The sequence below is a fragment of the Pongo abelii genome, chromosome X, assembly GCF_028885655.2.
Source record: "Pongo abelii isolate AG06213 chromosome X, NHGRI_mPonAbe1-v2.0_pri, whole genome shotgun sequence".
NCBI classification, from domain to species: Eukaryota; Metazoa; Chordata; class Mammalia; order Primates; family Hominidae; genus Pongo; species Pongo abelii.
In genome coordinates, this window is record NC_072008.2 from 140,414,800 (window position 1) to 140,441,065 (window position 26,266).

General features: G+C 37.9%; 1 protein-coding gene across 15 annotated transcripts in view; it reads left to right on the forward strand.

Moving 5' to 3' along the window:
* Positions 1-26,266, forward strand: part of PHF6 (PHD finger protein 6) — a 55,486-nt gene that overhangs the window by 19,902 nt on the left and 9,318 nt on the right. For 7 of the 15 annotated variants that reach the window (XM_009235266.4, XM_009235265.4, XM_054544105.2 and 4 more), the window contains 6 exons: positions 353-486; positions 762-805; positions 20,316-20,485; positions 20,650-20,793; positions 21,847-21,951; positions 24,000-24,133. In XM_009235266.4, the coding sequence (XP_009233541.1) occupies positions 353-486; positions 762-805; positions 20,316-20,485; positions 20,650-20,793; positions 21,847-21,951; positions 24,000-24,133 (731 nt within the window). 15 annotated transcript variants of the gene reach the window in all.

Here is a 26,266-nt window from a genome sequence, read left to right on the forward strand (position 1 = left end):
TCCAGTTACTTGTACCCGGGAAGATCTGGATTGCATAAAAAGGTCTCTTTTATAATGTTATATACAGCTCACATTCCTGAATTACAGTATTTCAAATTTTCTCTTGACCATAATGAAACAATAGACATTAATAACATTCTGTTAATTTTGTCAGTGTTTAACATGGGATAAAAATACCCCAGAAGAATTTTATTCCGGTTATTCTAAGGAGAGAAAACAAAAGTAGCATTAATTACAAAACTTTTCAATAACCAATTTGTTTTCCTTGACAGAAATTGATATGCCTCTAATCTGATATATACAGCCTTAGAAAGTCACATACTAATAATATTATTTTGTCGTTTTGCTGTAGATGTGTTCTTTGTGCCATTGTCCTGGAGCAACAATTGGTTGTGATGTGAAAACATGTCACAGGACATACCACTACCACTGTGCATTGCATGATAAAGCTCAAATACGAGAGAAACCTTCACAAGGAATTTACATGTAATTATTTAACTTCTCTTTAAGTTTTTTTTTTTAACAATCATACTTTCTTTGGGCTTTTGTAAAAATTTTTCCCATTTCAAAGCATTTCATCATCATCATAAAGGGCGTTTTTGATAAGAAATTTAATACTTAGAGAAATAGTACAGGAAGTTTAATAATATTTTTTGAATCCAGCTAGTGAATGGGGTGAAGTGTACTGCTCGTTTTCTTAATTTGAAAAGTGAGTTTAATTTAGTTTGCTTACTAATTTTTGATTTCTTCATTTTTTGTAGGGTCTATTGCCGAAAACACAAGAAAACTGCACATAACTCCGAAGGTACATCATTTAGCCACGTTTCAGCCACTTTTCAGTTTCAAGAAGAAATTTGAGTACAGATTAGTGAATTATACTATATTAATTTTAACCATAAGACATATCTCAACATTCAGTACATTTAGAAGAATTGAGAAAAGTTTTAGGATAAACTAATGTGCATAGTGAAAAAGATCTGAACATCTTTTTTTTTTTTTTTTCCTGAAACGAAGTCTTGCTCTGTCGCCCAGGCTGGAGTGCAGTGGTGTGATCACAGCTTACTGCAACCTCTGCCTTCCAGGTTCGAGCGATTCTCCTGCCTCAGCCTCCCGAGTAGCTGGGATTACAGATGAGCGCCACAATGCCCAGCTAATTTTTGTATTTTTAATAGAGACGGGGTTTCACCATGTTGGCCAGGCTGGTCTTGAACTCTTGACCTCGTGATCCACCTGCCTCAGCCTCCCAAAGTGCTGGGATTACAGGCGTGAGCCATCGCGCCCGGCCAAGATCTGAACTTTTAAGAAAACTTTTACCCCAAAGTCCTTGTAAAGTATATGCTGAAAATCTGTCTTTAGTAAGAAATTATGCTGGTGGCTGCGTGTTTCATTTCTTTGTTTTTTTTTTGAGACGGAGTCTCGCTATGTTGCCCAGGCTGGAGTGCAGTGGCACGATCTCGGCTCACTGCAAGCTCCACCTCCTGGGTTCACACCATTCTCTGCCTCAGCCTCCCAAGTAGCTGGGACTACAGGTGCCTGCCACCACGCTTGGCTAATTTTTTGTATTTTTAGTGGAGATGGGGTTTCACCACGTTAGCCAGGATGGTCTTGATCTCTTGACCTCGTGACCCGCCCGCCTTGGCCTCCCAAAGTGCTCGGATTACAGGCGTGAGCCACCGCACCCGGCCTCGTTTCTTTTCTGTTTCGTTTTTCTTTTTTTTTTTTTTTTGAGACGGAATCTCGCTCTGTTGCCCAGAGTGCAGTGGTGCAATCTCGGCTCACTGCAACCTCTGCCTCCTGGGTTCAGGCGATTCTCCTGCCTTGGCCTCCTGAGTAGCTGGGATTACAGGCACCCGCCACTACGCTCGGCTGATTTTTGTATTTTTAGTAGAATCAGGATTTCACCATGTTGGCCAGGCTGGTCTGGAACTCCTGACCTCAGGTGATCCATTCACCTCGGTCTCCCAAAGTGCTGGAATTACAGGTGTGAGCCACTGTGCCCAGCCAGCTGCGTGTTTCTTTAAGGATGATAAATGGGATCCTTGATACTGTCATATTATAAATGATGTGAGCTTGGTAATAGTAGTACATTTTGTGATCACCAGGCTTTCTGTTATATTTTTATTCACATCTGTAGTACTTTAAAAAATGCCAATGTGTTAATAAGTAACCAAATTTAAAATACAAACTTTAAAAATTATTTTATAGTTTGTTTCTACTTAAATTTATATAAAACCAGGTTAGTCATGTTTATATATAGTTAGCCAAGTTGCACTTGGTCTGTAAAAAGTATGGGAAAACTCTGATATTGAGTTCTGACTTGTTTCAAACCTTTTCAAACAGATGGTTTTGATACTTTTACTAGCAATATAAAATGGCTTAGATGTAATCTGCGATTGTTCTATCCCTTCATTTAGATTAGAGATCTTTAAAATTTGTGTTTTGCTTTTGAGAATATGTTGCTTAGAATTTTAATGGTTTGAGCACTGTTGTTTTAGGAAGTTGTTTCTTTTATGAAGATTTACCCAATTATTGGTATTCGCATGTTAAAATTGGTGGCCCTTTTTGATCTCTAGATCTTGGCTTTTATAATACAAAACAATATTGTTTCCACTTCTGGACTCGAGATTAGTCCAGATACTTTAAAGTGTTGGTTAAAAATACAGTCGTTAGCAAAATCTAGTCTTTAAGATAAACATGCTGGATAAATAATAACAATTTTTTTTGAGGTGATAAAATATGACGGAAAAAACCTTAGTAGTGCTTTTCTTCTGTTTTCTCCTCACTGAATTCTAGAATTCAGTTGGAAAATCCTTTGTGAAAGATTGAGTACGCTTTTCCACCTTTCATTATTTCAGATTTTAACAGTGCATTTATTTCATTCTCTTTAAGACTGTAGTGGCCCTATATGGTTTTTTTCTTAAACTATTTTTAATTGTTGTGAGTACAGAGTCGGTGTGTATTTATGGGGTACATGAGATATTTTGATACAGGCACACAATGTGAAATAAGCACATCATGGAGAATGGGGTATCCATCCCTATTTCAAACAAGCCAAGTTAAGCTGAGGATTGAGACTATGTTATGCTGTATGTTAAGCTGAGGATTGAGACTCATGATCTGATGAATACAAGTATGAGCACACTGAGACAGGATATTTGAGATAATTAAGAAGGATGATTAATATATACTGATTATGTAGCTAGCTCCCATTTTATTCCCTGGATTTCTGAAGCTGACAGTACCATCTAGTGGTAGGGAGAAGTCACTGCAAACTATATAAAGTAGAATAATTTTGGCCATGTTTTAGCACTGTGACATTTAATAGAGATCTAAATTCATACTTTTCAAGACAACTTTTCTTTTAATGTAACTGGCAGCATTATTATAACTTCAGATTTGTGATACAATTAATTTGAATTTGGGATTCGATGTGTATGTCTATAGAACAGTGGGTGGGGGGCTTGTATCATTTTTATGTATAGTGTGTTTATACTCACATTGTGGACCTTGAAAGAATAATTTTATAATTTAAAGTATTAAAGCTTTATATTTATTGATTTCTGGCTTTTATCACATTGATCTAGCTCAAATTTAGTTGATTTTGAGTGCTTTGTCAGAAACAGAACTTCCAATTATTCCATTGTTCTAATGGGAAACATATGTTCTCCTTTATGATCGTGGTTTATGATGGGAGGTTATAGGATTGTATTTCAGGGACTGTCTTTTAAGAATCGTACTGCACTAAAAAAAAAAAAAAAAAGAATTGTACTGCACTAGTCTCCAGAACAAAGAGGAATTAATATCTATGGTAATGTCTTGGTCATTTGCCATCTGTGGCTCAATACTTACTTTGCTAATACTTAATATGATAAATGCTATTAATATATAATTCGGTCTGCCATGTTAGCTTTATATAAAATGAGCTCTTTTGAAATACTAAATTTAAGAATAATTGCATAATATAGCAATTCAATTTTCCCATCACAAATAAAATATTATTGAATATTAAATACCTAAAACCTATGTCATCAGTTTTGCTTCAGGAAAAAATGGACTGTGAATTTGAAAAGCAATTTAAAAAATCTATATGGAGTTTTTAGCTATTATTATATCACTAGGTTATTAGAATGCCCGTCCCAGGAACTGTATGTATTTACCTGTTAGTGGTGATGGGCTTAGATAAGTTGTCTATAAAATGATTCGAAACATATAAGAAAGCATTTCTGGGCTGGCGCGGTGGCTCACTCCTGTAATCCCAGCACTTTGGGAGGCCAAAGCTGGTGGATTACCTGAGGTCAGGAGTTCGAGACCAGCCTGGCCAACATGGTGAAACCCCATCTCTACTAAAAATACAAAAATTAGCTGGGTGTGGTGGCACACATCTGTAATCCCAGCTACTCAGGAGGCTGAAGCAGGAGAACTGCTTGAACCCAGGAGGCGGAGGTTGCAGTGAGCCGAGATTATGCCATTTGCACTCCAGCCTGGGTGACAGAGCAAGACTTGGTCTCCAAAATAAAAAGAAAGCATTTCTGATAAAAAATATCTCCCCTATCAATGGTGACAGTTAACTGAGGACAGAGTCCTTCCGGAATTATATACAAGCTGGTAAATATATTTCAGCTACTATTTGCCAGGCCTGTTAGGTAATTGGGGATATAGGGATAAATTAGATGGGTCTCTGCCCCAAAGAGCTTGAAGTCTAATATGAGAGATGTACATTAAATAAATAGTTGCACAATTAATAGGTTACAATTTTAATAAATGCCATGAATGAGAAATTAGAGTGCCATGAGCAAATGTTTGGGGGGAGCTATGAGGAAATTTCATTTAAATTAAGTCTTAAAAGACTAAAGAGGATTGGAGGCACATTCTATGCAGAAGGAACAGGATCTTTGAAGACTTAGATAGGAAGGAACTTGATGCTTCCAAGGAATTGATAGAAAGCTATGTAAGTAAAAGATAGATAGAGGCAGGCATGGTGGTTCATGCCTGTAATCCCAGCATTTTGGGAGGCTCCAGTGAGGAGATGGCTTGAGGCCAGGAGTTTAAGACCAGCCTGGACAACATAGCGAGAACCTCTCTCTACAAAAAATTTAAAAATTAGCTGAGCATGGTGTGCACCTGTAGTCCCAGCTACTCGGGAGGCTGAGGCAGGAGGATTACTTGAGCCCAGAATTTCAAGGCTGCAGGGAGCTACAATCACGCCACTGCACTCCAGCCTAGGCAACAGAGTGAGACTCTGTCTCTTATTCAAACAAACAAAAATGATAGGTAGAGTGGCACATGAGGTTGAGAGAAGAATACGTGGGCCAGATTGGTAGGGATTTTGAATATTATCCTAAGAACAGCAAGAGGTAATTGAGGGTTTTAAGCAAAGAGAATGGCTTATTGCAGGAATCCTAGTTAGTAATGATAGAAGGCTTGGACCAGAGTTGTAACTACGGGGATGAGCAGAAGTAGACAAATTTGAGAGAGTGTTTGAAGATAGAATTGATGGGACTTAGCAGGTGCGTCCAATATAGGGATAAGGGAAAAGAGATATTGGAGATTACTCCAAGGTTTCTGGCGTATGCAAATGGGTGACTGAGGGTGCCACTTGCTTAGATAACAGGAGAGGTAAAGTAAGCTTATGGGGAAAGTTGATGAGTTAAGTTTGAAAGATCAAGTTTGAGGTACCTATGAGCTAGCTAAGTGGGGATATCAGAGAAGCAGATGGATTGATTATATGGTTCTTGTTCTCAGATTAGAGATCTTGGCTAAAGATAGAAATTTGCCAAGCGTGAGTATAAATAATTGCATCTTTATGAGTGGAGGAAAAATCCCCTAAGGAGAGCGTTCAGAAGAGGAAAGGGCCTAGGACTGAGCCTTGAGGAACTTTAACAATTAAAGGCTGGGTATAGAAAGATGGGACTGCAAAGGGAGAGAAAAAGAATGGCTAGAGAGGTAGGAGGAAAGTCAGATTAGTGTTACATCCTGGAAACCAAAGGAAGGAAGAGAGTAGTTCCTGAAGGAACCAAATGGTCAACTTGGTGGGCTGTTGAAAAAGTATCCATTGGATTCAGTGACAACGGAGCCATGGGTGACCTTAGAAAACAGTTTGGGTAGAGTAATAGGGGCAAAAGCCATATTGATACGCACTCGACAAATGGGAAGTAAGAAGTTGGAGATTTGTGACATGGCATGTTACATACATGTCAAAATCCATAGAATGTACCACACTAAGTACCCTAATGTAAACTGTGGACTTCAGGTGATAATGATATGCCTGTATTTGTTCATCCATTGTAACAAATGTACCACTCTGGTGTAGGATGTTAATAGTAACATGGGTAAGCCTCCTAATATGTTTGCTTGTAAAGGGGCAGGGAATAGTTAGAAGGAAGTTAAAGGGTGGCTTTTTTCCCTTAATTAATAGACTTTATTTTTAGAACAGTTTTTAGGTTCATAGCAAAATTGAGCACAAAGTACAGAGTTCCTGTATATCTCCTGTTCCCCAACCCCTAACATACATACATACACACACACACACACACACACACACACACACACACAGCCTATCCACTATTAACATCCCACACCAGAGTGGTACGCTTGTTACAATGGATGAAGCAATATTGGCACATCATTATCACCCAAAGTCCATGGTTTAAATTAGTGCACTCTTGGTGTGGTACATGCTGTGGGTTTTGACATGTGTATAATGACATGTACCTACCATTACAGTATCATACAGAATCATTTGACTGCCCTGAAAATCCCCTGTGCTCCACCTGTTCATCCCTTTTCCCTCCCAAACCTCTGGCAACCACTGATACAGTTACTGTCTCCATAGCTTTGCCTTTTCCAGAATGTCGTAGTTGGAATCATACAGTGTATAGCTTTTTTCAGATTGGCCTCTTTCACTTAATTGCCTTTTATTTTTATTTATTATTTTGAGATAGGGTCTCACTCTATCACGCAGGCTGGAATCCAGTGGCTCAATCACGACTCACTGCAGCCTCAACCTCCCAGGCTCAAGTGATCCTCCCACCTCAGCCTCCTGAGTAGCTAGAACCACAGGCATGTGCCACCACACCCGGCTAATTTTTTTTACATTTTTTTTTTGTAGAAACGGGATCTTGCCACATTGCCCAGGCTGGTCTCGAACTCCTGGGTTCAAGTAGTCCTCCACCTCAGCCTCTCAAAGTACTGGGATTACAAGCGTTGAGCCACCCTCCCAGCCTTTGGCTTTTATTTTATTTTATTTTTTTAGGAGGAGAATTAATTGATACATAGACCCTTAAGAGAAGGGATGCTATGGGCAGGAAGAGATTGAAGGTAAAGGAAAAAGGATTCAGCACCCAAGCAAAACAATTGGCCTGTGATAGAAGGGCATTTCCACTGTAATAAGAGGGAACGAAGAGGATAAGTGGCTCCTATCTGGTCTGTCTTCTCTGTGAAGGGGAATGTAGCAAAAGGTGTGAGGGTTGGAAGCTGAAGGAAAGAGAACTGTTTGAAAGAATAGCTCTGAAGACTGGGAGAGGAAGTTTGCCTGGAGAAATGTAAGGTTTCCAGAATAGGTTGAGGGCCCTGTTGAGGTTAGTACCCATGAGTTTATGTAGTGGTTCCCAACAGTCAAGTGATGTGACTTTTCCACCAGTAATTCAGGATCCTGTATGTGCATAGAGAAAGTGGCTAGTTGGGTAAATAAAAATTGGGATCTTGCCAAGTGAGTTTAACGAAGTAAAGGGATATGGGAGTTTAGGATATTTGCAAGAGAGCAGTTTGAGCGAGATAGGGAGGGAAGTGACAGCAGGAGAACAAGAAACAAGAAGGCATCAGTGGACTGGAGGTCCTAATAGGGTTGAAGAACAATGAGAACGAAAGTACTTAGGAAAACAAGCATTTGTGGTCCCAGAGTGTGACATAGGGATGTCAGAAATAGAACCATTTTATGTGATTATAAGGTTTTTGAGTGTGGTAAATTGGGGAGAGTAATGCCCAACTTACCAGTACACCAACGCTGCTCCTAGTATTCTAAAGCCCTGTCTGTCCCTTTTCTGATTGTCTTCTCTTCTTAACCACTGTTTTCCTCATCTTACGTCTTCCTAGTTTATGCTCCATCTTCCTCCTCCTAAGTTCTCACATCATTTAACAGTGTGAAGTAGAAGGGGTATCTGGACAGAAAGTCTGAAACTGCCACCCACTAGGTCTTAACTTGGTTAACTTATTCACAAGGCAAAGTGTCCTCATGTATCAAATGAGACTAATATATATATAATTTTAGTTTGGGGGGAGTGGGGGAGGACATAATTAAGTGACAGATATGTGACAAACATTAAAATACAGTGGTGACATCATGGCTGCATCTTACTGTTAAACCTTTCAGGAAAAAATGTGTATGGATATTGAGAGAGAATGAATGATAAAGCAAATGTGGTAAAATATTATTTTTAGAATCTGGGTGAAGGATATACAGGAATTTTTATGACAACTTTTTTTATAAGTCTGAAATTACTTAAAAAGATAAAAAGTGGTGATAAGTGTTAGAATTACAGTGACCACAAAATCCCATGCTTTCTGAGATGGTGTAAAGGAATCTTTTGTGCCTAACCTTGGAGGCTATAGTCTGTATTTTATTCAAGGACCTGGTGGATTCCCTAATGGACAGTTCTGAAACTTTGTATTAGAAATTGCTTGTCAAATGATATAACTCAGTTTATGTTTCAGGAAATAGGGTCACCGTAGGTATATTAAAAGTATCTTAAAAATGTTATAATTTATGTAGATTTGAAGCCTTTACCTGCTTTAATATTCACTTATTGGTTGTTTTTTTGTTTGTTTGTTTGTTTTTTTGGTTGAGACAGAGTCTCATTCTGTCGCCCGGGCTGGAGTGCAGTGGCACGATCTCAGCTCACTGCAACCTCTGCCTCCCTGGTTCAAGTGATTCTCCTGCCTCAGCCTCCCGAGTAGCTGGGATTACAGGCAAGCGCCACCACGGCCAGCTAATTTTTGTGTCTTTAGTAGAGACAGCGTTTCACCATGTTGGCCAAGATGGTCTCGATCTCCTGACCTCGTGATCCGCCCACCTTGGCCTCCCAAAGTGCTGGGATTACAGGCGTGAGCCACCACACCTGGCCACAGTTTGCATTACTTTTATTAAATGGAAATATAGGGAGATTTTGATGTTGGTATTAAGCTCTTTAAAAACCTTTAAATTGAATAGCATTGAATAGACTTATGAAGTACTGGGAAGGCAGTATTATACACTGGTTAAGAGTATGGGCTTTGAAATAAGGTCTGTATTTGAATCTTAGCTCTGCCACATCCTAGGCACATGATCTGGGGCAAATTATTTGATCGCTCTCAGAGGAGAGCCTTAGATGTTGCATCTGTAAAATTTGGGGGATTTTTTTAAAAAACCTACCTCATAGGATTATTCTAAGGATTAAATGAAAAATAATGCGTGTACAACTCTAAACAATGGCTCAGTACAGGCATACCTTATTTTATTGCACTTCAGTTTATTGTGCTTCACAGATAACTGCATTTTTTACAAATTGAAGGTTTGTGGCAACCTTGCATTGAGCAAGTCTTTTGGCATCATTTTTTCCGACAGGATGTGCTCACTTTGTTTCTGTCACATTTTGGCAGTTCTCACAATATTTCAAACCTTTTCATTTTTTTATCCGTTATGGTGATCTGTGATCAATGATCTTTGATATTACTATTGCAAATTGTTTAGGGACATCATGAACCGTGCCCATGTAAGACAGTGAACTTAATTGATAAATGTGGTGTGTGTTCTGGCTGCTTCCCCAACCAGCCATTCTCCATCTCTCTCCCTCTTTTTGGGCTTCCCTATTCTCTAAGACATAACAGTATTGAAATTAGACCAATTAATAACCCTATAATGGCCTCTTAAGTGTTTAAGTAAAAGGAAGAGTTGTACCTTTCTCACTTTATATCCAAAGCTGAAATTATTAAGCTTAGTGAGGAAGGCATGTTGAAAGCTGAGACAGGCCAAAAGCTAGGCCTCTTGTACCAAACAGCCAAGTTGTGAATGCAAAAGAAAAGTTCTTGGAGGAAGTTAAAAGTGCTATTCCGGGGAACACACAAATGATAAGAGAGTGAAACAGCCGTATTGCTGTATGGGGAAAGTTTTAGTGGTCTGGATAGAAGATCAAACCAGCCACAACATTCCCTTAAGCCAAAGCCTAATCCAGAGCAAGCCTCTAATTCTTCAATTCTATGAAGGCTGAGAGAGGTGAGGAATCTACAGAAGAAAAGTTTGAAGCTGGCAGAGGTTGGTTCATTAGATTTAAGGAAAGAAGTCTCCATAACAATAAAGGTGCAAGGTGAAAGCAGCAAGTGCTGATGTAGAAACTATGGTGAGTTATACAGAGGATCTAGCTAAGATCATTGATGAAGCTGCCTACACAAAACAACAGATTTTTAATATCAATGAAACAGCCTTGTATTGGAAGAAGATGCCATCTAGGACATTCATAGCTAGAGAGATGTCAATGCCTGGCCTCAAAGCTTCAAAAGACAGACTGAGTCTTGTTAGGGGCTAATGCAGCTGGTGACTTTAAAGCCAATCCTCATTTACCATTTTAAAAATCCTAGGGCCCTTAAGAATTACAATAAATCTACTCTGTTTATGCTCTATAAATGAATGATAGCACATCTGTTTATAGCATGGTTTACTGAATATTTTAAGCACACTCTTGACACCTACTGCTCAGAGAAAATGATTCCTTTCAAAATATTACTGCCTATTGACAATGCATCTGGTCATCCAAGAGCTCTGATGGAGATCTACAAGGAGATGAATGTTGTCTTCATGCATGCTAGTACAGCATTCATTCTGCAGTCCATAGAGCCCATGGATCAAGGAGTACTTTGGACTTTCAAGTCTTATTATTTAAGAAATACATTTCATGAGGTTGTAGCTGCCATACGTAGTGATTTCTGTGATGAATCTGAGCAAGGTAATTAAAAACCTTCTGGAAAGGATTCATAATTCTGGATGCCATTGAGAACATTTGTGATTCAAGGGCAGAGGTCAAGATATCGATGTTAACGGGAATTTGGAAGAAGTTTATTCCAACCCTCACGGATGACTTTGAGAGGTTCAAGACTTCGGTGGAGGAAGTCACTGCAGATGTGGTAGAAATAATAGCAAGAGAACTAGAATTAGAAGTGGAGCCTGAAGATGGGACTGGATTGCTGCAATCTCATGATCAAACTTTAACAGATGAGGAGTTGCTTCTTATGGATGAACAAAGAAAGTAGTTTCTTGAGATAGAGTGTACTTCTGGTGAAGATGCTGTGAACATTGTTGAAACGACAAAGGGTTTATAATATTCTGTAAACATGGTTGATAAAGCAGTGGCAGGGTTTTGAGAGGATTGACTCTAATTTTGAAAGAAGTTTTCCTGTGGGTAAAATGCTATCAAACAGCATCTCATTCTATAGAGAAATCTTTCACAAAAGAAAGAGTCCATCAATGTGGCAAACTTCAGTGTTGTCTTAATTTAAGAAATTGTCATAGCCACCCCATCTTTCAGCCATCCACCACCTTGATCAGTTAGCAGCCAACAGCATCAAGGCAAGACCCTTCACCAGCGAAAAGATTACAGCTTACTGGAAAGCCCAGATGATTGTTAGCATTTTTTAGCAATAAAGTATTTTTAATGAAGGTACATACCTTTTTTTATGCATAATGCTATTATACACTTAGTAGACTACAATATAGTGTAGACATAACTTTTAAATGCACTGGGAAATGAAAAGATTCATGTGATTTGCTTTATTGCGATAACTTGCTTTACTGTGGTAGTCTGGAACCAAACCCACGATATCTTGAAGATGTCTGTCAATACTGTGTTCTATATCATTATTATTCCTTTAAACTTCCACCTGCTTTTATCACCATCTTTTCATGTGCTCTTCCTTAGATGACAATGGAATTTAAATTCTTTGTACTTTAACTTGAAAAATTTTAGTAGTGTATTCATATTGTGGTCTTTGCACCATGTAAAACTGACTCCATATTCTTTTTTTGTTTGTTTGTCTCATTCTGTCGCCCAGACTGGAGTGCAGTGGTGCGATCTCGGCTCACTGCAGCCTCCACCTCCTGGGTTCAAGCGATCCTCCCACCTCAGCCAAGTAGCTGGGATTATAGGCGCCTGCCACCATGCCCAGATAATTTTTGTATTTTTAGTAGAGACAGGGTTTTGCCACATTGGCCAGGCTGGTCTCGAATTCCTGACCTCAGGTGATCTACCCACCTCAGCCTCCCAAAGTACTGGGATTACAGGCGTGAGCCACCACGCCCGGCCGACTCCATATTCTTTCTGATTCACCCATGTGCAGAGTACTGTGTTAGGCATTGTGTATGCTCATCTGTGATTTAGCACACTGTACAAACTTTCATTATAGGAAATTTCAAACTTAGGCAAAACTAGAAATAACAGCATAACGTTTCATCTTTACCCCCCACTCACTTTCTTCATTTGGATTATTTCGAAGTAATCCCAGACATCAGATTTCATTTTAGCACACTTTAGTAATAATGTATTTTGGGTGTATGTTACAAATTTGTATATTCATGTGTATGTATATATGCATGTGTTTGTATGTGCATGTGTATGTATATTATATATAAACATACATGTATGTATATAATATATATACATACATGTTTGTATATATATATCAAGTAAATCAAGTAAATGATTTATATATATATATAAATATATATATATATAAAAATCATTTACTTGATACCTTTCCTGAAAAAGCAGGAAGCTGAGTTCACAAATGACTCCGCACATACAGAGTAAATGCACATCACATTTACACTGGAAAAGGCAGGGCGAATGTCCTCCAGTTTTCCTTTTGCAGCAACCATGAAGATTCAAAGCAGAGGTGGTGATGCTTGCCTCAGTCTTAATGCCTGTCCTTTTTCTTTCTTTTTTTTTTTTTTTTTTTTTTTTTTTTAACTCTGACAAACATTTATTGAGTACCTACAAGGTGTGAGCACCTTGGAGAATTAAAGAGTCCCCATGTGGACAAAGAGCTTACAGTCTACACAAGATATGCCAAGAGTAGTAACTAACAATTAAATAGAATTTTATAGTTTACGAAGCATTTTTCACAAGTAATTTCTTAAAGCAGCCTTGTAAGAAAGGTATTAACATTAGTCCCATTTGACACATGAAGACACTTGTGAATGGTAAGTAACTTAACCAAGTTAAGACCTAGTAAGTGGCAATTTCAGATGTTCTGTCCAGATATCCTTTCTACTTCACACTGTTAACTGATGTGAGAACTTAGGAGGAGGAAGGTGGAGCATAAACGAGGAAGTTGTAAGATGAGGAAAACATTGGTTACTAAGAGAAGAGAATCAGGAAAGGGATAGACAGGGCTTTACAATACTAGGAAGAGAGTTGGTGTCCTGGTACGTTGGGCATTCCCCTCTCCATAGGGGCCATACCAGAGGAGAACAGAAGGGTAATAGAGAGAGGCCTGGCCATTCTAACGTGACACAGACATCTGCAAGCTGTGCTGATAAGAGGCTGGGAATGTTTGGTGGCTCAGGAAGGAGGACAACCCTATTTTGTCGCCTGCCTTATCAGCCTGGATTTTTAGAAATTGCAGCTGTGAATATAAATGTAAAGTTTTACTTTTTATCGTATTTATTTTGAATAGATACATGAACATTGTACAAAAATCAGGCTTTCCTGTCACCCGTGCCCTTGTATCTGTTTCTGAATTCTTTTGCTAAAAGCAGACACTACTGTCTGTGAGTTTCTTGTGTATCCTTCCAGACCAATTATGTGCATACATAAGCATAACTGTTCTTTTTCTAACATCCAGGAGCATATGGAAATATGTATTTCCATGACAATGAATATTACTATTTTAAGAGCATACTTGTAGTTATTCACTGACATATATATTTGTTCCAGCTCTGCCATTCTCTAGCTTTGTGACCTTGGGCAAAATTACTTAACCTTTCTAAACTTCCTTATCTGTAAAACAGGGCGATAGTGGGTGGAGGGGGTGTTGGGAAGATGACCGTTACAACTTTGTGGAATGATTGTGAGGCTCAAATGAGATAATGCATATAAACCACATAGCGTATCTGGTATAGTGAAAACTTAAAAGCTCAAATGTTAGCTCTTACTATTCTATTTCCAACTTATACACACATATTTACAAATGAAAGCTGTTAAGATACTGTACAAGTGAGCAAAGATAAATGGAGAAAGTGTTCATCACATTTGTAACAGCAAAAACACTGAAAACTTACAAGTCATAACCATAGGGGGCTGGTTAAATACGATGGATTACTATTAGCTCTTATATGGAAGGAGGTAAATTCCTATATACTGACATGGAAAGTTGTCAAGCTATATTAAGTGGAAAAAGCAAGATGCAGAATAGTGTGCTTAGAATGCCATTTGTGTGTATATCATTTTAAAAAAACGTGCATATGCAGAGAAAATAATAGCATTTATTGAAAGCGTCTTATGTGCCAGGCACTGTTTTAAGTATTTTACATGCACTAATTCATGTAATTCATTTAAGAACACCCTGAGGTAGGTTTCAGGTCCAAAGATACACAGTATGTGAAAGATGCAAGATTCAAACCGAGGCTCTTATACACTGAGGTTGAGAAAAGAAGCAGTTAACAGTGCTTTCCTGGGTGGGAGGTCAGGAGGTTAGGGAGGGAGGCAGGTTAGGGAGACTGAGGAGCCAACTGGGAGCACAGAGCAGGTGGAAGTAGAAGGTGAAAGGAAGATTTTCACTTTTTTTAATTTTTATTTTGAGAGTCGCTCTGTCTCCCAGGCTGGAGTGCTGTGGCGTGATCTCGGCTCACTGTAACCTCCGCCTCCCGGGTTCAAGTGATTCTCCTGCCTCAGCCTCCCGAGTAGCTGGGATTACAGGCATGTACCACCACACCTGGCTAATTTTTGTATTTTTAGTAGAGACGGGGTTTCACCATGTTGGTCAGGTTGGTCTTGAACTCCCGACCTCAAACAATCCACCTGCCTTGGCCTCCCAAAGTGCTGGGTTTACAGGCGTGAGCCACTGAGTCCAGGCCTAAGGATTTATCTATTAATAAGGTTGGTTATATCTGTTTTTTCATGATTACAAATAATACTGCAACAATTTCCCTTGTACATAATATACTTATGTACTTATACGAGTGACTCTGTAAGATAAAAGTCTTAGAAACGGGGTTGCCAAGTCAAAGGGTCTATGCATTTAACACAGGGCATAGACCTGTCACATGGCTTCTGAAACTGTTTACCCAGTTTATGTTCCCACCAACAGTGTCTAATTCCCATACCTGTGCTAGGTATTATGTCTTTAATTTTTGTCTGATTATTTCATTTAATTTTAATTTCCATTATCACTGGTGAGGTTGGGCCTCTGTTCATGTTTTTTTGTCATTTACATTTCTTTTGTGAATTGCCTTTTCCTATCCTTTGTGCATTTTTCTCTTGGGGTTTGTCTTTTTAAAATTGATATGCAGGTGTTCTCTGTAATATAGATATTCTGTCACTATATGCAAATGATCTTCCAATTTATTTATTTATTTATTTTGAAACAGAGTTTCGCTCCTGTCACCAGGTTGGAGTGCAGAGGCGCGATCTTGGCTCACTGCAGCCTCTGCCTCCCAAGTTCAAGCAATTTTCCTGCCTCAGCCTCCCGAGTAACAGGCACCCTGCCACCATGCCCGGCTAATTTTTGTATTTTTGGTAGAGACGGGGTTTCGCCATGTTGGCCAGGCTGGCCTCGAACTCCTGACTTCAGGTGATCTGCCCGCCTCAGCCTCCCAAAGTGCTGGGATTACAGGCCTGAGCCACTGCACCGGGCCCAATTTATTTCTTTTAACTTAGTTTATGGTGCCTTTAGCTGTACAAAAGTTACTAATTTTTAGTCAAATCTCCCAGTCTTTTCCTTTAGGGCTTCTTATATGTCCTGATCCAAGATTATTTTTTAAAATTCTCCTCTCTTTTCTCCTATTATATTCATAGTTTACTTTACAATTAGATTTTTAATCCATCTCCTAACTTTTTCATATAGTATGAGGTATCCATTTTTTAAAAATGGATAGCCAGTTGTGCCATTATGTCTTTTCCACTCATCTGAAATGCCACCATTATCATATTTTCAATTTTCATGTGCACGTGGGTCTGTTTTCAAACTTGGAGATTCTCTTCCACTGATATATGTCTATTCTTGTGCCAGTGGTTTAACTGCTGTTGCTGTATGGTATATTTTGATATCTTCTTTTCAAAAGGATACTCTTGTGTATTCTTTTTTTCATTTTGTGTATTCTCGTCCGTTTTCCAGAAAACCACAGAATCAACTTTAACTTTCATTTCATTAAGTCAGATTAGTGAGAGCTGATTTTCTGTCTATCATGTTCATTCAGAAACATAGTCTATCTCTCCATTTAGGGGCACTTGTTTTATATTTTCTTTCTAACACATATTTTGTTTGGGTTTATTGTACCTTTTTTTTTTTTAACTTGTATTTCAGATTCAGGGGGGTGCATGTGCAGGTTTGTTACCTGAGTATATGATATGATACTGAGGTTTGGAGTATGAATGATGCCATTACCCAGGTACTGGGCATAGTACCCATTAGTTAGTTTTTCAGCCCTTGCCCTTCTCCCTCTCTCCTCCCTCTGGTAGTCCCCAGTTTCTATTACTGCCATCTCCATGTTCATGAGAACCCAGTGTTTAGCTCCCACTTATAAGTGAGAGCATGTTGTATTTGGTTTTCTGTTCCTGCCATATCCTGATTGCCACAAAGGACACAATTTCATTCTTTTTTATGGCTACAGGGTATTCCATGTAGCAGGGTATTCCACACCAAACCACATTTTCTTTATCCAGTCCACCGTTGATGCACACCTAGGTTGATTCGTTGTCTTTGCTATTATGAATAGTGCTGCGGTGAACATACCAGTGCATGTGTCTCTTTGGTGGAACGATTTGTTTCCTTTTGAATATATACCCAGTAATGGTATTGCTGGGTCAAATAGTAGTTCCGTTTTATGTTCTTTGAGAAATTTCCAAACTGCTTTCCACAGTGGCTGAGCTAATTTACATTCCCACCAACAGTGTATAAACATTCCCTTTTCTCCACAGCCTCACTAGCATCTATTGTTTTTTGACTCTTTAATAATAGCCATTCTGACTGATGTGAGATGGTATCTCATTGTGGTTTTTATTTTAGCTTTTAATAACTATTTAAAGTCTACTGTTTTGATAGGTGAAAATGATATATCACTTAATTTGCACTTTGATGCTGGAGAAGTTAAATATTTTTAAACTATACTTATTAACTACTTATATTCTGAGAATTATCTGATTATATCCTTGATCTGTTTTTCTATTTGGGTCTTAATCTTGTATGAGCTTATCATATCATAATGATACTAATTCTTTGTCAGAGGTACAGCAGAAGCAGATATTTTTCCAGTTTATTTTATTTTATTTTATTTTTGAGACAGAGTCTTGCTCTGTCACCCAGGCTGGAGTACAGTGGCATGATCTCGGCTCATTGCAACCTCTGCCTCCCGAGTTCAAGTGATTCTCCTGCCTCAGCCTCCCCAGTAGCTGGGTTAACAGGCACGCGACACCATACCCAGCTAATTTTTTTTTGGAGTTTTAGTAGAGACAGGTTTTCACCTTGTTGGCCAGGCTGGTCTTGAACTCCTGACCTCAAGTGATCCAACCGCCTCAGCCACCGCGCCCGGCCTTTTTCCAGTTTATTGTTTGCCTTTTAACTTACCACTTTTTTTTTTTTTTTTTTTTTTTTGAGATGGAGTCTTGCTCTGTCGCCCAGGCTGGAGTGCAGTGGCGCGATCTGGGCTTACTGCAAGCTCCACCTCCTGGGTTCACACCATTCTCCTGCCTCAGCCTCCCGAGTAGCTGGGATTACAGGCATGCACCACCATGCCCAGCTAGTTTTGTATTTTTAGTAGAGATGGGGTTTTTCCATGTTAGTCAGGTTGGTCTCAAACTCCCGACCTCAGGTGATCCGCCCACGTTGGCCTCCCAAAGCACTGGGATTACAGGCATGAGCCACCGCACCTGGCCCAAATTTACCACTTTTTAATTTATACTTTTCAGAAGTTTGAAAGTCTAATATAGTTAAATATATGAATCTTTCATGACTTTTACTATTGATGTTAAAGTTGTTAAACATTTTTGTGGAATGGTTTCATATTTAGAACAAATATGCCATGTGGGAAACTAATCATGTTGGCTTGATAATGGAATCAGTTCTTAAGTAATTTTTATAGATGTTTAATAATATTATTTATTAAACATCTTATTTGTTTATTGTTATTTATTAAACAACTATTAAATGTTATTTAATAGTGTTATGTATGGTGTTAGTGATGCTTATTTTCATAATAGATAACTGAATATATTATATGTGTATACATATGTGTAAAACAATGTTTTATGTATACATACACATAGATGTCTTAGAATGATTGAAACAGTTATGATTTTTCGTTTTGAGAATTTTTAATATTTGGCAAGTGCAAGTAATTCTTTTTTGAGATGGAATCTTGCTCTGTCGCCCAGGCTGGAGTGCAGTGGCACAATCTCGGCTCTCTGCAACCTCCGCCTCCCGGGTTCAAACAATTCTTCTGCCTCAGCATCCCGATTAGCTGGGGCTACAGGTGCGCGCCACTAAGCCCGGCTAATTTTTTGTATTTTTAGTAGAGACGGGGTTTCACCATATTGGCCAGACTGGTCTCGAACTCCTGACCTCGTGATCTGTCCACCTCGGCCTCCCAAAGTGCTGGGATTACAGGGGTGAGCCACCGCGCCCAGCCAAGTGCAAGTAATTCTAACAGCTTTTAGTGAAATTCCATGTCTTAAAAATTGTCAGTTTGAATATTTAAATTAAGTAGTATATTCTGACATGAAATTTGCTATCACGTTAAGGAGAGAAAACATCTTTAATTGACTTCTCTGTCTTCACGGGAAGTTATTCATGTGAATTTATTTTGTTGCCTATAAAACACTATCCAATAACTTTTACCTTTTCCACTTAACTCCCTCAAGTCCTACCAGAGCTATGTGAAGTTGCACTCATGTAAATTGTTATTAACTGTTTTGCAAACAACCTAATACTTGTAGTTCCCTTAATTTATATATATATTCAAGTATACCAACTGAATTGCCCTTTTCTTATAATAAATGTGCTTTCATTTCTAATAAACACCCTTCAAAGTAGTAGGAAAGATATTAACATCTGAGCATAGGAGTTGATATGCTTTCTCATTGAGAAATTAGTCTCTAGAATTATAATCAATAACATGGTAAAGGAAAAAATGGTGAAAATATTAGAGCTGTGCCTAAAACTTTCCATAGTTTGACCCTATGGCAAGTGAACATTTGGTTTTTATTACCCTTTTAAACACTAAATATTAATACATTATCTTATACAGAGGCCCTCAATAAATAAAATATTTATAGTAAACTACTGATGAAACACCTTTCATTATGGTAGAAATTCTTTTCAGATTACTGAGAAATGCAGTTCTCAAATTTCTGCTTAAGTTTTGCTTAATTCATTAAAGCATATGCAACTAACTTGCAACATACTTTTTTTACTGCTTGTATTAGAAATTCTTTTTGTACTTAATATTTGTTTAATTAGTTGATCCATTAGTTCAATTGTAAATGACTTCCTTGTTGAATTTGTTCATTCAGTTTTCATGATCGTTTGAAGAGTAACCTAGACCAGTGTTGTCCAATAGAACTTTCCTGTGACAGTGGCAACAGTCCTGTATTTGTGCTGTCTAATACAGTTGCAACTAGCCACATGTAGCCAATAAGCTCTTGCAGTGCGGTCAGTGTGACTAAGAAACTGAAGTTTTAATTTTATTTAATTATAACTGACTTAAATTTTTTAAAGCCACATGTTGCTAGTGGCTACTACATTGAATAGCACAGATATATCTATTTTCATTAGTTTTCCAAGTTACAGTAAGTGTATTTTCTAGGTAAGTGTTCTAATTTTACAAACTCTTTGAAACCTATGGTAAAAAAAAAAAAAAATGCAAAAGCAAACTCTAAAAATTAATTTACTAAACTATTTGTATTTGATTTTTATTGCATTTATCTGAAACATTGGGTGGCTTTATTGAGCATACCAGAGACCATTTCTTCTCATTTCTGGAGACAGTTTCATTCTAAGGAGAAACATATGTCCTAAAGACCCATGAACTAATACTTATTTTGAGATTGGTCTATAAAAAGTTTTTGTTCATTTTTAAGCAGCTGATTTAGAAGAAAGTTTTAATGAACATGAACTGGAGCCCTCATCACCTAAAAGTAAAAAGAAAAGTCGCAAAGGAAGGCCAAGAAAAACTAATTTTAAAGGGCTGTCAGAAGATACCAGGTCCACATCCTCCCATGGAACAGATGAAATGGAAAGTAGTTCCTATGTAAGTAAAAAAAACTGTTGGATTCTTACTTTTGTTGCACCATGAATATTTCATTTAAACTATCTATAGGTAAAGTTCATCATTTGAAATGTTAAGTAAGCTTGAAATATGATAGCATATTTTCATGATTTTTTTTAAGTTCTTTTTTTCTTTTACATTTGCAGAGAGATAGGTCTCCACACAGAAGCAGCCCTAGTGACACCAGGCCTAAATGTGGATTTTGCCATGTAGGGGAGGAAGAAAATGAAGCACGAGGAAAACTGCATATATTTAATGCCAAGAAGGCAGCTGCCCATTATAAGTGCATGGTAAGCATGATTCTTTTAAGCCCAATTTTGTTTTTTTGTTGTTTGTTTTTCTTTGTTTCCCCTGTGATCTAAAAGCCCAAATGATTTTTAAAAAAAAAAATCATTTAGCTAGTAACCAAAAAACTTCCCCCCACCAGCATTAGTATTTTAGAGTTATAAATAGTATATCTTGTAATCCCAAATCTTAATAAAGTTTAGATTTTGTTAAATTATAGCCTTTATGTTTTAGTAGGATTTGAAGTAATTCTAATTATAGTTACTGTAGTTAGGATAATCTGTAATTAATTATTTCATAACTATAAAAATTTTGTCTTTATAAGCATGTCATGAAATATATTTTAGACTTTCACTATAACCTAATAATTATCTCTGTTGTACTTAACACACTATATTACAATTATTCATTTATGAACTTATCTTCCCTAACAGACTCTTAAATTCCTTGAAGATAATAAGTTTTTATCTTGACATCCTTAGATCCATGCCTGACTTACAGTACACATAAATATCTTTGACTTAGATTGTATTGAATGACTCGTCCCATTGATAAGGTTTTTAAAATTACATTATTTATGTCAGAGGTTCTTAACCAGAGTGCATGTCAGATTTACCTGGTGAGCTTTTTCCAAAATATGTGCATCTAGGAACCCTGTGGAATAGATCTCATATATGTCTAGTTGGAAAAAAAAAATTCCGCGAGTGATTCTAATCTGCATCTATGGTTGAAATTTGCCAATTTAAACTATTTTTTAAAACTTTATGGAAATGTAAAATAGTTGAGAATAGAGTGATATTGTTGAAATTTTCATTGCTTAAAGCAGGCTATTTAATCTTGGCTCCACACTGGCAGTCCTCATTTTATTTCAATGTCCATAATTTTGGTTATATTTTAATCAGACATGTAACTATATTAAAAAATATTTGAGCAGATACTTGATTATTAAGGAAAGATTATCTTTCTTCGGAAATTAAATATAACACACTTGTTATCACATTTAATGTTTCTCTCATAAGGATTCTGAATGTTAATGTTCCTGCATTTTTCTTCTCTAGTTGTTTTCTTCTGGCACAGTCCAGCTCACAACAACATCAAGAGCAGAATTTGGAGACTTTGATATTAAAACTGTACTTCAGGAGATTAAACGAGGAAAAAGAATGGTCTGTAGTTTTTATATTTGTTATGCAACATTACACTTGACTTGCTGCTTTAAATTTAGAGTACATCCCAAATTTATCCAGTCATCAGAAAATTTAAAGTAGTTCATATGTTAAAGCAAAGTATATATTTGACTTATTTGTAATATAATAAAGGATGCTGATGTTACTGAAACTTATTCCTCTTTCTATGTAACTTCATTACTTAAGAGAATTATACTGAGAAGATTTATATACATTTCAAGGCATTTGCAAGCCGTTTAATAAAATAAATGATATGAATGTGACAAACTTTATTAAGTTTAAAATGTTACATTGTGTAAGCTTGCCTAAAGGAAATTTTTTTCAGGGCTTTCTGTTTAAAGTACGTATACACAGGGCTGCCTCTTAAAATGTTTGTCATAGCTTTAAGTTTTTTTTAATAAAATAATATAAAATACGCCTTAGTCTCATGTTGTTAAACATACTGAATTACCAACAAGTAGCTCTAAGAAATGTTGGCATCTTTATTGATCGCTTACTCCTTTAACACTTATGAATGCTATGTCGGTTATCTCTAGAAATTAATTTTTAAAATTTTTTTGTTGGGAAAATTTTCAAACATACCGCAATTGGAAAGCCTAGTAACACGTATCTGTCCATCATCTTGCTTCATCAGTTACCTAAATTTGTGGCACTTGTTTCATATAGGCCTTTTATTCTTGTTGCTTGAAATATTTTAAAGCAGACCTCAGACTTCGTATCACTATACCTCCACGTAGTTGAGTATGTATCTCTTAATAATTGGACATTTTCTTACCTAACCACAATGTCATTATACCTTACAATTTTTTTGTTTGTTTTTTATTTTTTTATTTTTTTGAGACAGAGTCTCACTCTGTCGCCCAGGCTGGGGTGCAGTGGCGCGATCTCGGCTCACTGTAACCTCTGCCTCCCGGGTTCAAGTGATTCTGTGCCTCAGTTTCCAAAGTAGCTGGGATTACAGACATGCACCAACACGCCTGGATAATTTTTGTATTTTTATTAGAGACAGGGTTTCATTATGTTGTCCAGGCTTGTCATGAACTCCTGACTTCATGTGATCCACCCACCTCGGCTTCCCAAAGTGCTGGGATTACAGGCGTGAGCACCCGGCTAAAAATGAAACTTTCGTAACAGAGTCTGTAGTACTGAAAAAAGGAAAAACCACTTTATCATATTATTCAGAGCAGTGTTGTATAATACAGCTAAAGTCCAAACAGGTGACTAAGATAACAATTCAATTATCTTGCCAACTTATTGTTTACCTCTGTACCATTTAGGATTGGGGTAAACACTAACCTAGCATTTCCCCCAAGTGTGCTCCAAAGGAAGTTAGTCCATCAAGATGTTCCCCCACCCCTCCAGAGATAAAAGGGCATCTAGATTTCAATAAACTTGAAAACTGTTTACTCTGTGCCCCCTCCCTTGGAGAAAAGGCTGTGAGACGTCCTGCAATAAAGTGATCTGCTTAACCTATCCTTTCTCAAACTTATTTGACTTGAAACACCTTTTTCAACAGGTACCTTTTAATCTCCAAACATTCTTCAGGCAAGCTTTATCTAGGCCAAACTGAGAAGTCTTGAAAAGATTTCAGCCCCTTTAGTCTCCCTCTGTACTTTTGTCTACTGGTAGCGATTCCTCTGTGGGGGGATTGCTTTTCTGGTTTCTTATTCTTTCCCCTAATCATAATAGGAAAGGATCTGATCTTAGGGAGGAAAAGAAGCCAACCACTAAGATATACAACATCATTCTTTTTGTGTATTTGGCAGCATTGAGGAGAATCTTACCTACATTTAGATGTCAGACCTGGGATGGTCAGTAGTTTTTCTAATAAGCCGGCAGTTTATAAATGTTAAATAAGGAAAACATCAGGGGATGACAATATTAGAGGGCTTATCAAAGTATGGTTTAAGTTGCAGCATTATTTCAGTTATATGCTATGTGATCATTTCAGTGTACTCTTTTTCAATAGAAAATAGCTGCTGTTTTCTTGAAATACTGCTTACGATTATTTCTCTTTCCTTATACAGAAATGTACACTTTGCAGTCAGCCTGGTGCTACTATTGGATGTGAAATAAAAGCCTGTGTTAAGACTTACCATTACCACTGTGGAGTACAAGACAAAGCTAAATACATTGAAAATATGTCACGAGGAATTTACAAGTAAGAAAACAACAGTTGTCTATTTCCCTAAACATGTTAGTAACCATCCTTAAATAGATGACATTAGTTTACTCAATCTCTATTCTTAAGTGGTGTTTAGTTAAGTATAGAATACTGAGCACATTATGTAAGGAATGAGTACTACAATTGGCATTTTCCTCTGACTACATATCCCTGGATTAGCATTCATCCATCAAATATTAGTTAGGCTTCCTATGTGCCAGCCATTGTGCTTGAAGCTGGGCATATGCTAGTGATCAAAACTACATACACTGGGCCAGGTGCAGTGGCTCACATCTGTAATCCCAGCACTTTGGGAGGCCGAGGCGGGTGAATCACCTGAGGTCAGAAGTTCAAGACCAGCCTGACCAACATGGTGAAACCCCGTCTCTACTAAAATACAAAAATTACCCAGGCGTGGTGGCAGGCACCTGTAATCCCAGCTACTCGGGAGGCTGAGGCAGGAGAATCACTTGAACCCAGGATGCAGAGGTTGCAGTGAGCCAAGATTGCGCCATTGCACTCCAGCCTGAGCAACAAGAGTGAAATTCCGTCTCAAAAAAAAAGAAAACACTACATATACTCTCCTCATGAAGCTTACAGTCTATTGGGAGAGACCTATTATTTAAGTGGCCAAATATGCAATTACAACACAGCAGCGTAAGTGTTCTAAAGAAGCTACAAAGTGTTATGAGAGCATATAAGAAGGAGGAGCTAACCTAGTCTGTAGTGGGGAGTATTTAAGAATGTTCTGAAGGAAATAGTGCTCAGCTTTAAGCTGAGATATTAAGGACAAAGGTGAGCCTTGGTCGGGGGAGGTATTCTGGGCAGAGAGAACAGCATATGCAAGAGCCCCGGGTGAGACAGAAGCAGAGGTGGAAATGGGGAGATGTGTTAGGAGGCTAGTGCTGGTGGTCCAGGTGAGAATTATTGGTAGCTTAGAATAGCATATGGTAGACAGAAGGCAAAAGATTCTCTTGAGAAGATGGTGAAAAAGTAAAGTTTGAAGATTTGGGATTGGGGGTCACCCTCTTTTTTATGGGTCTTCCACTTACCTGTGCTGCCTTGGGCTAGGTGGTGTTAATGTATATCTGTAATGGTTCCATTTGTTTAATCGACTGGAGTATAAGTTGGTAGGGACTCTTAAAGTTTTGATTTGCTGTCCAGAGTTGTAAAGCACTTCCTTACTCTCACATGCCTAGAATGCAATAAACCAATGACTTCAGGGTCTAGTATTCTGTGTAAAAGACAATGTACACAAGCAGTCACCAAGTCATTTGGGTGCCTACATAAGGCGCTATGCTGTGTAATAAAATTTGCCAAATTCTGTTTAATAATAAAGGCACAAATGTTTTCAAGTGAGTTCCACAAAGCCTTTAAGGAACAAATAATCCCAATGTTATTTAAGAGGTCCAGCACATAGCAAGAGATGGAAAACTTATTGATTCATTCTGTAAAGCTTACATAACTGTGGTACCAAACCTAACAAAGATACGTTAAAAGAAAAACAAACTGTAGACCAATCTCCCTTTTTTTTTTTTTTTGCTTTGAGACAGGATCTGACTCTGTTGTCCAGGCTGGAGTGCAGTAGTGTGATCATGACTCACTGCAGCCTTGACCTTCTACCCTCACGTGATCCTCCCAACTCAGCCTCCCGAGTAGCTGGGACTATAGGTGCATGCCATCATGCCCAGCTAATTTTTTTTGTTTTGTTGTTTGAGGAGGAGGGGTTTTGTTATGTTGCCCAGACTGGTCTCAAACTCCTGGGCTCAAGCGATCTCCCTGCCTCAGTCTCCCAAAGTGCTAGGATTACAGGCATGAGCCATGCCCAGCCACAATCTCACTTTTATAAATATACAAAAATTCTAAATAAAATATTAGTAAATCAAATCCAGCTCTGTATTCTAAGAATTGAAAGACTGTTCAGGCTGGGCACAGTGGCTCACACTTATAATCTCAACACTCTGGGAGGCTTAGGTGGGAGGATTGCTTGAGGCCAGGAGTTCCAGATCAGTGCGGGCAACAAAGCGAGACTGTCATCTCTATATAATTTTAAAAATAGAAAAAACACTGTTCAAAATTAGGAAATATATTAATATAATTTATTATAATTAGTAGAGTAAATAATCTTAT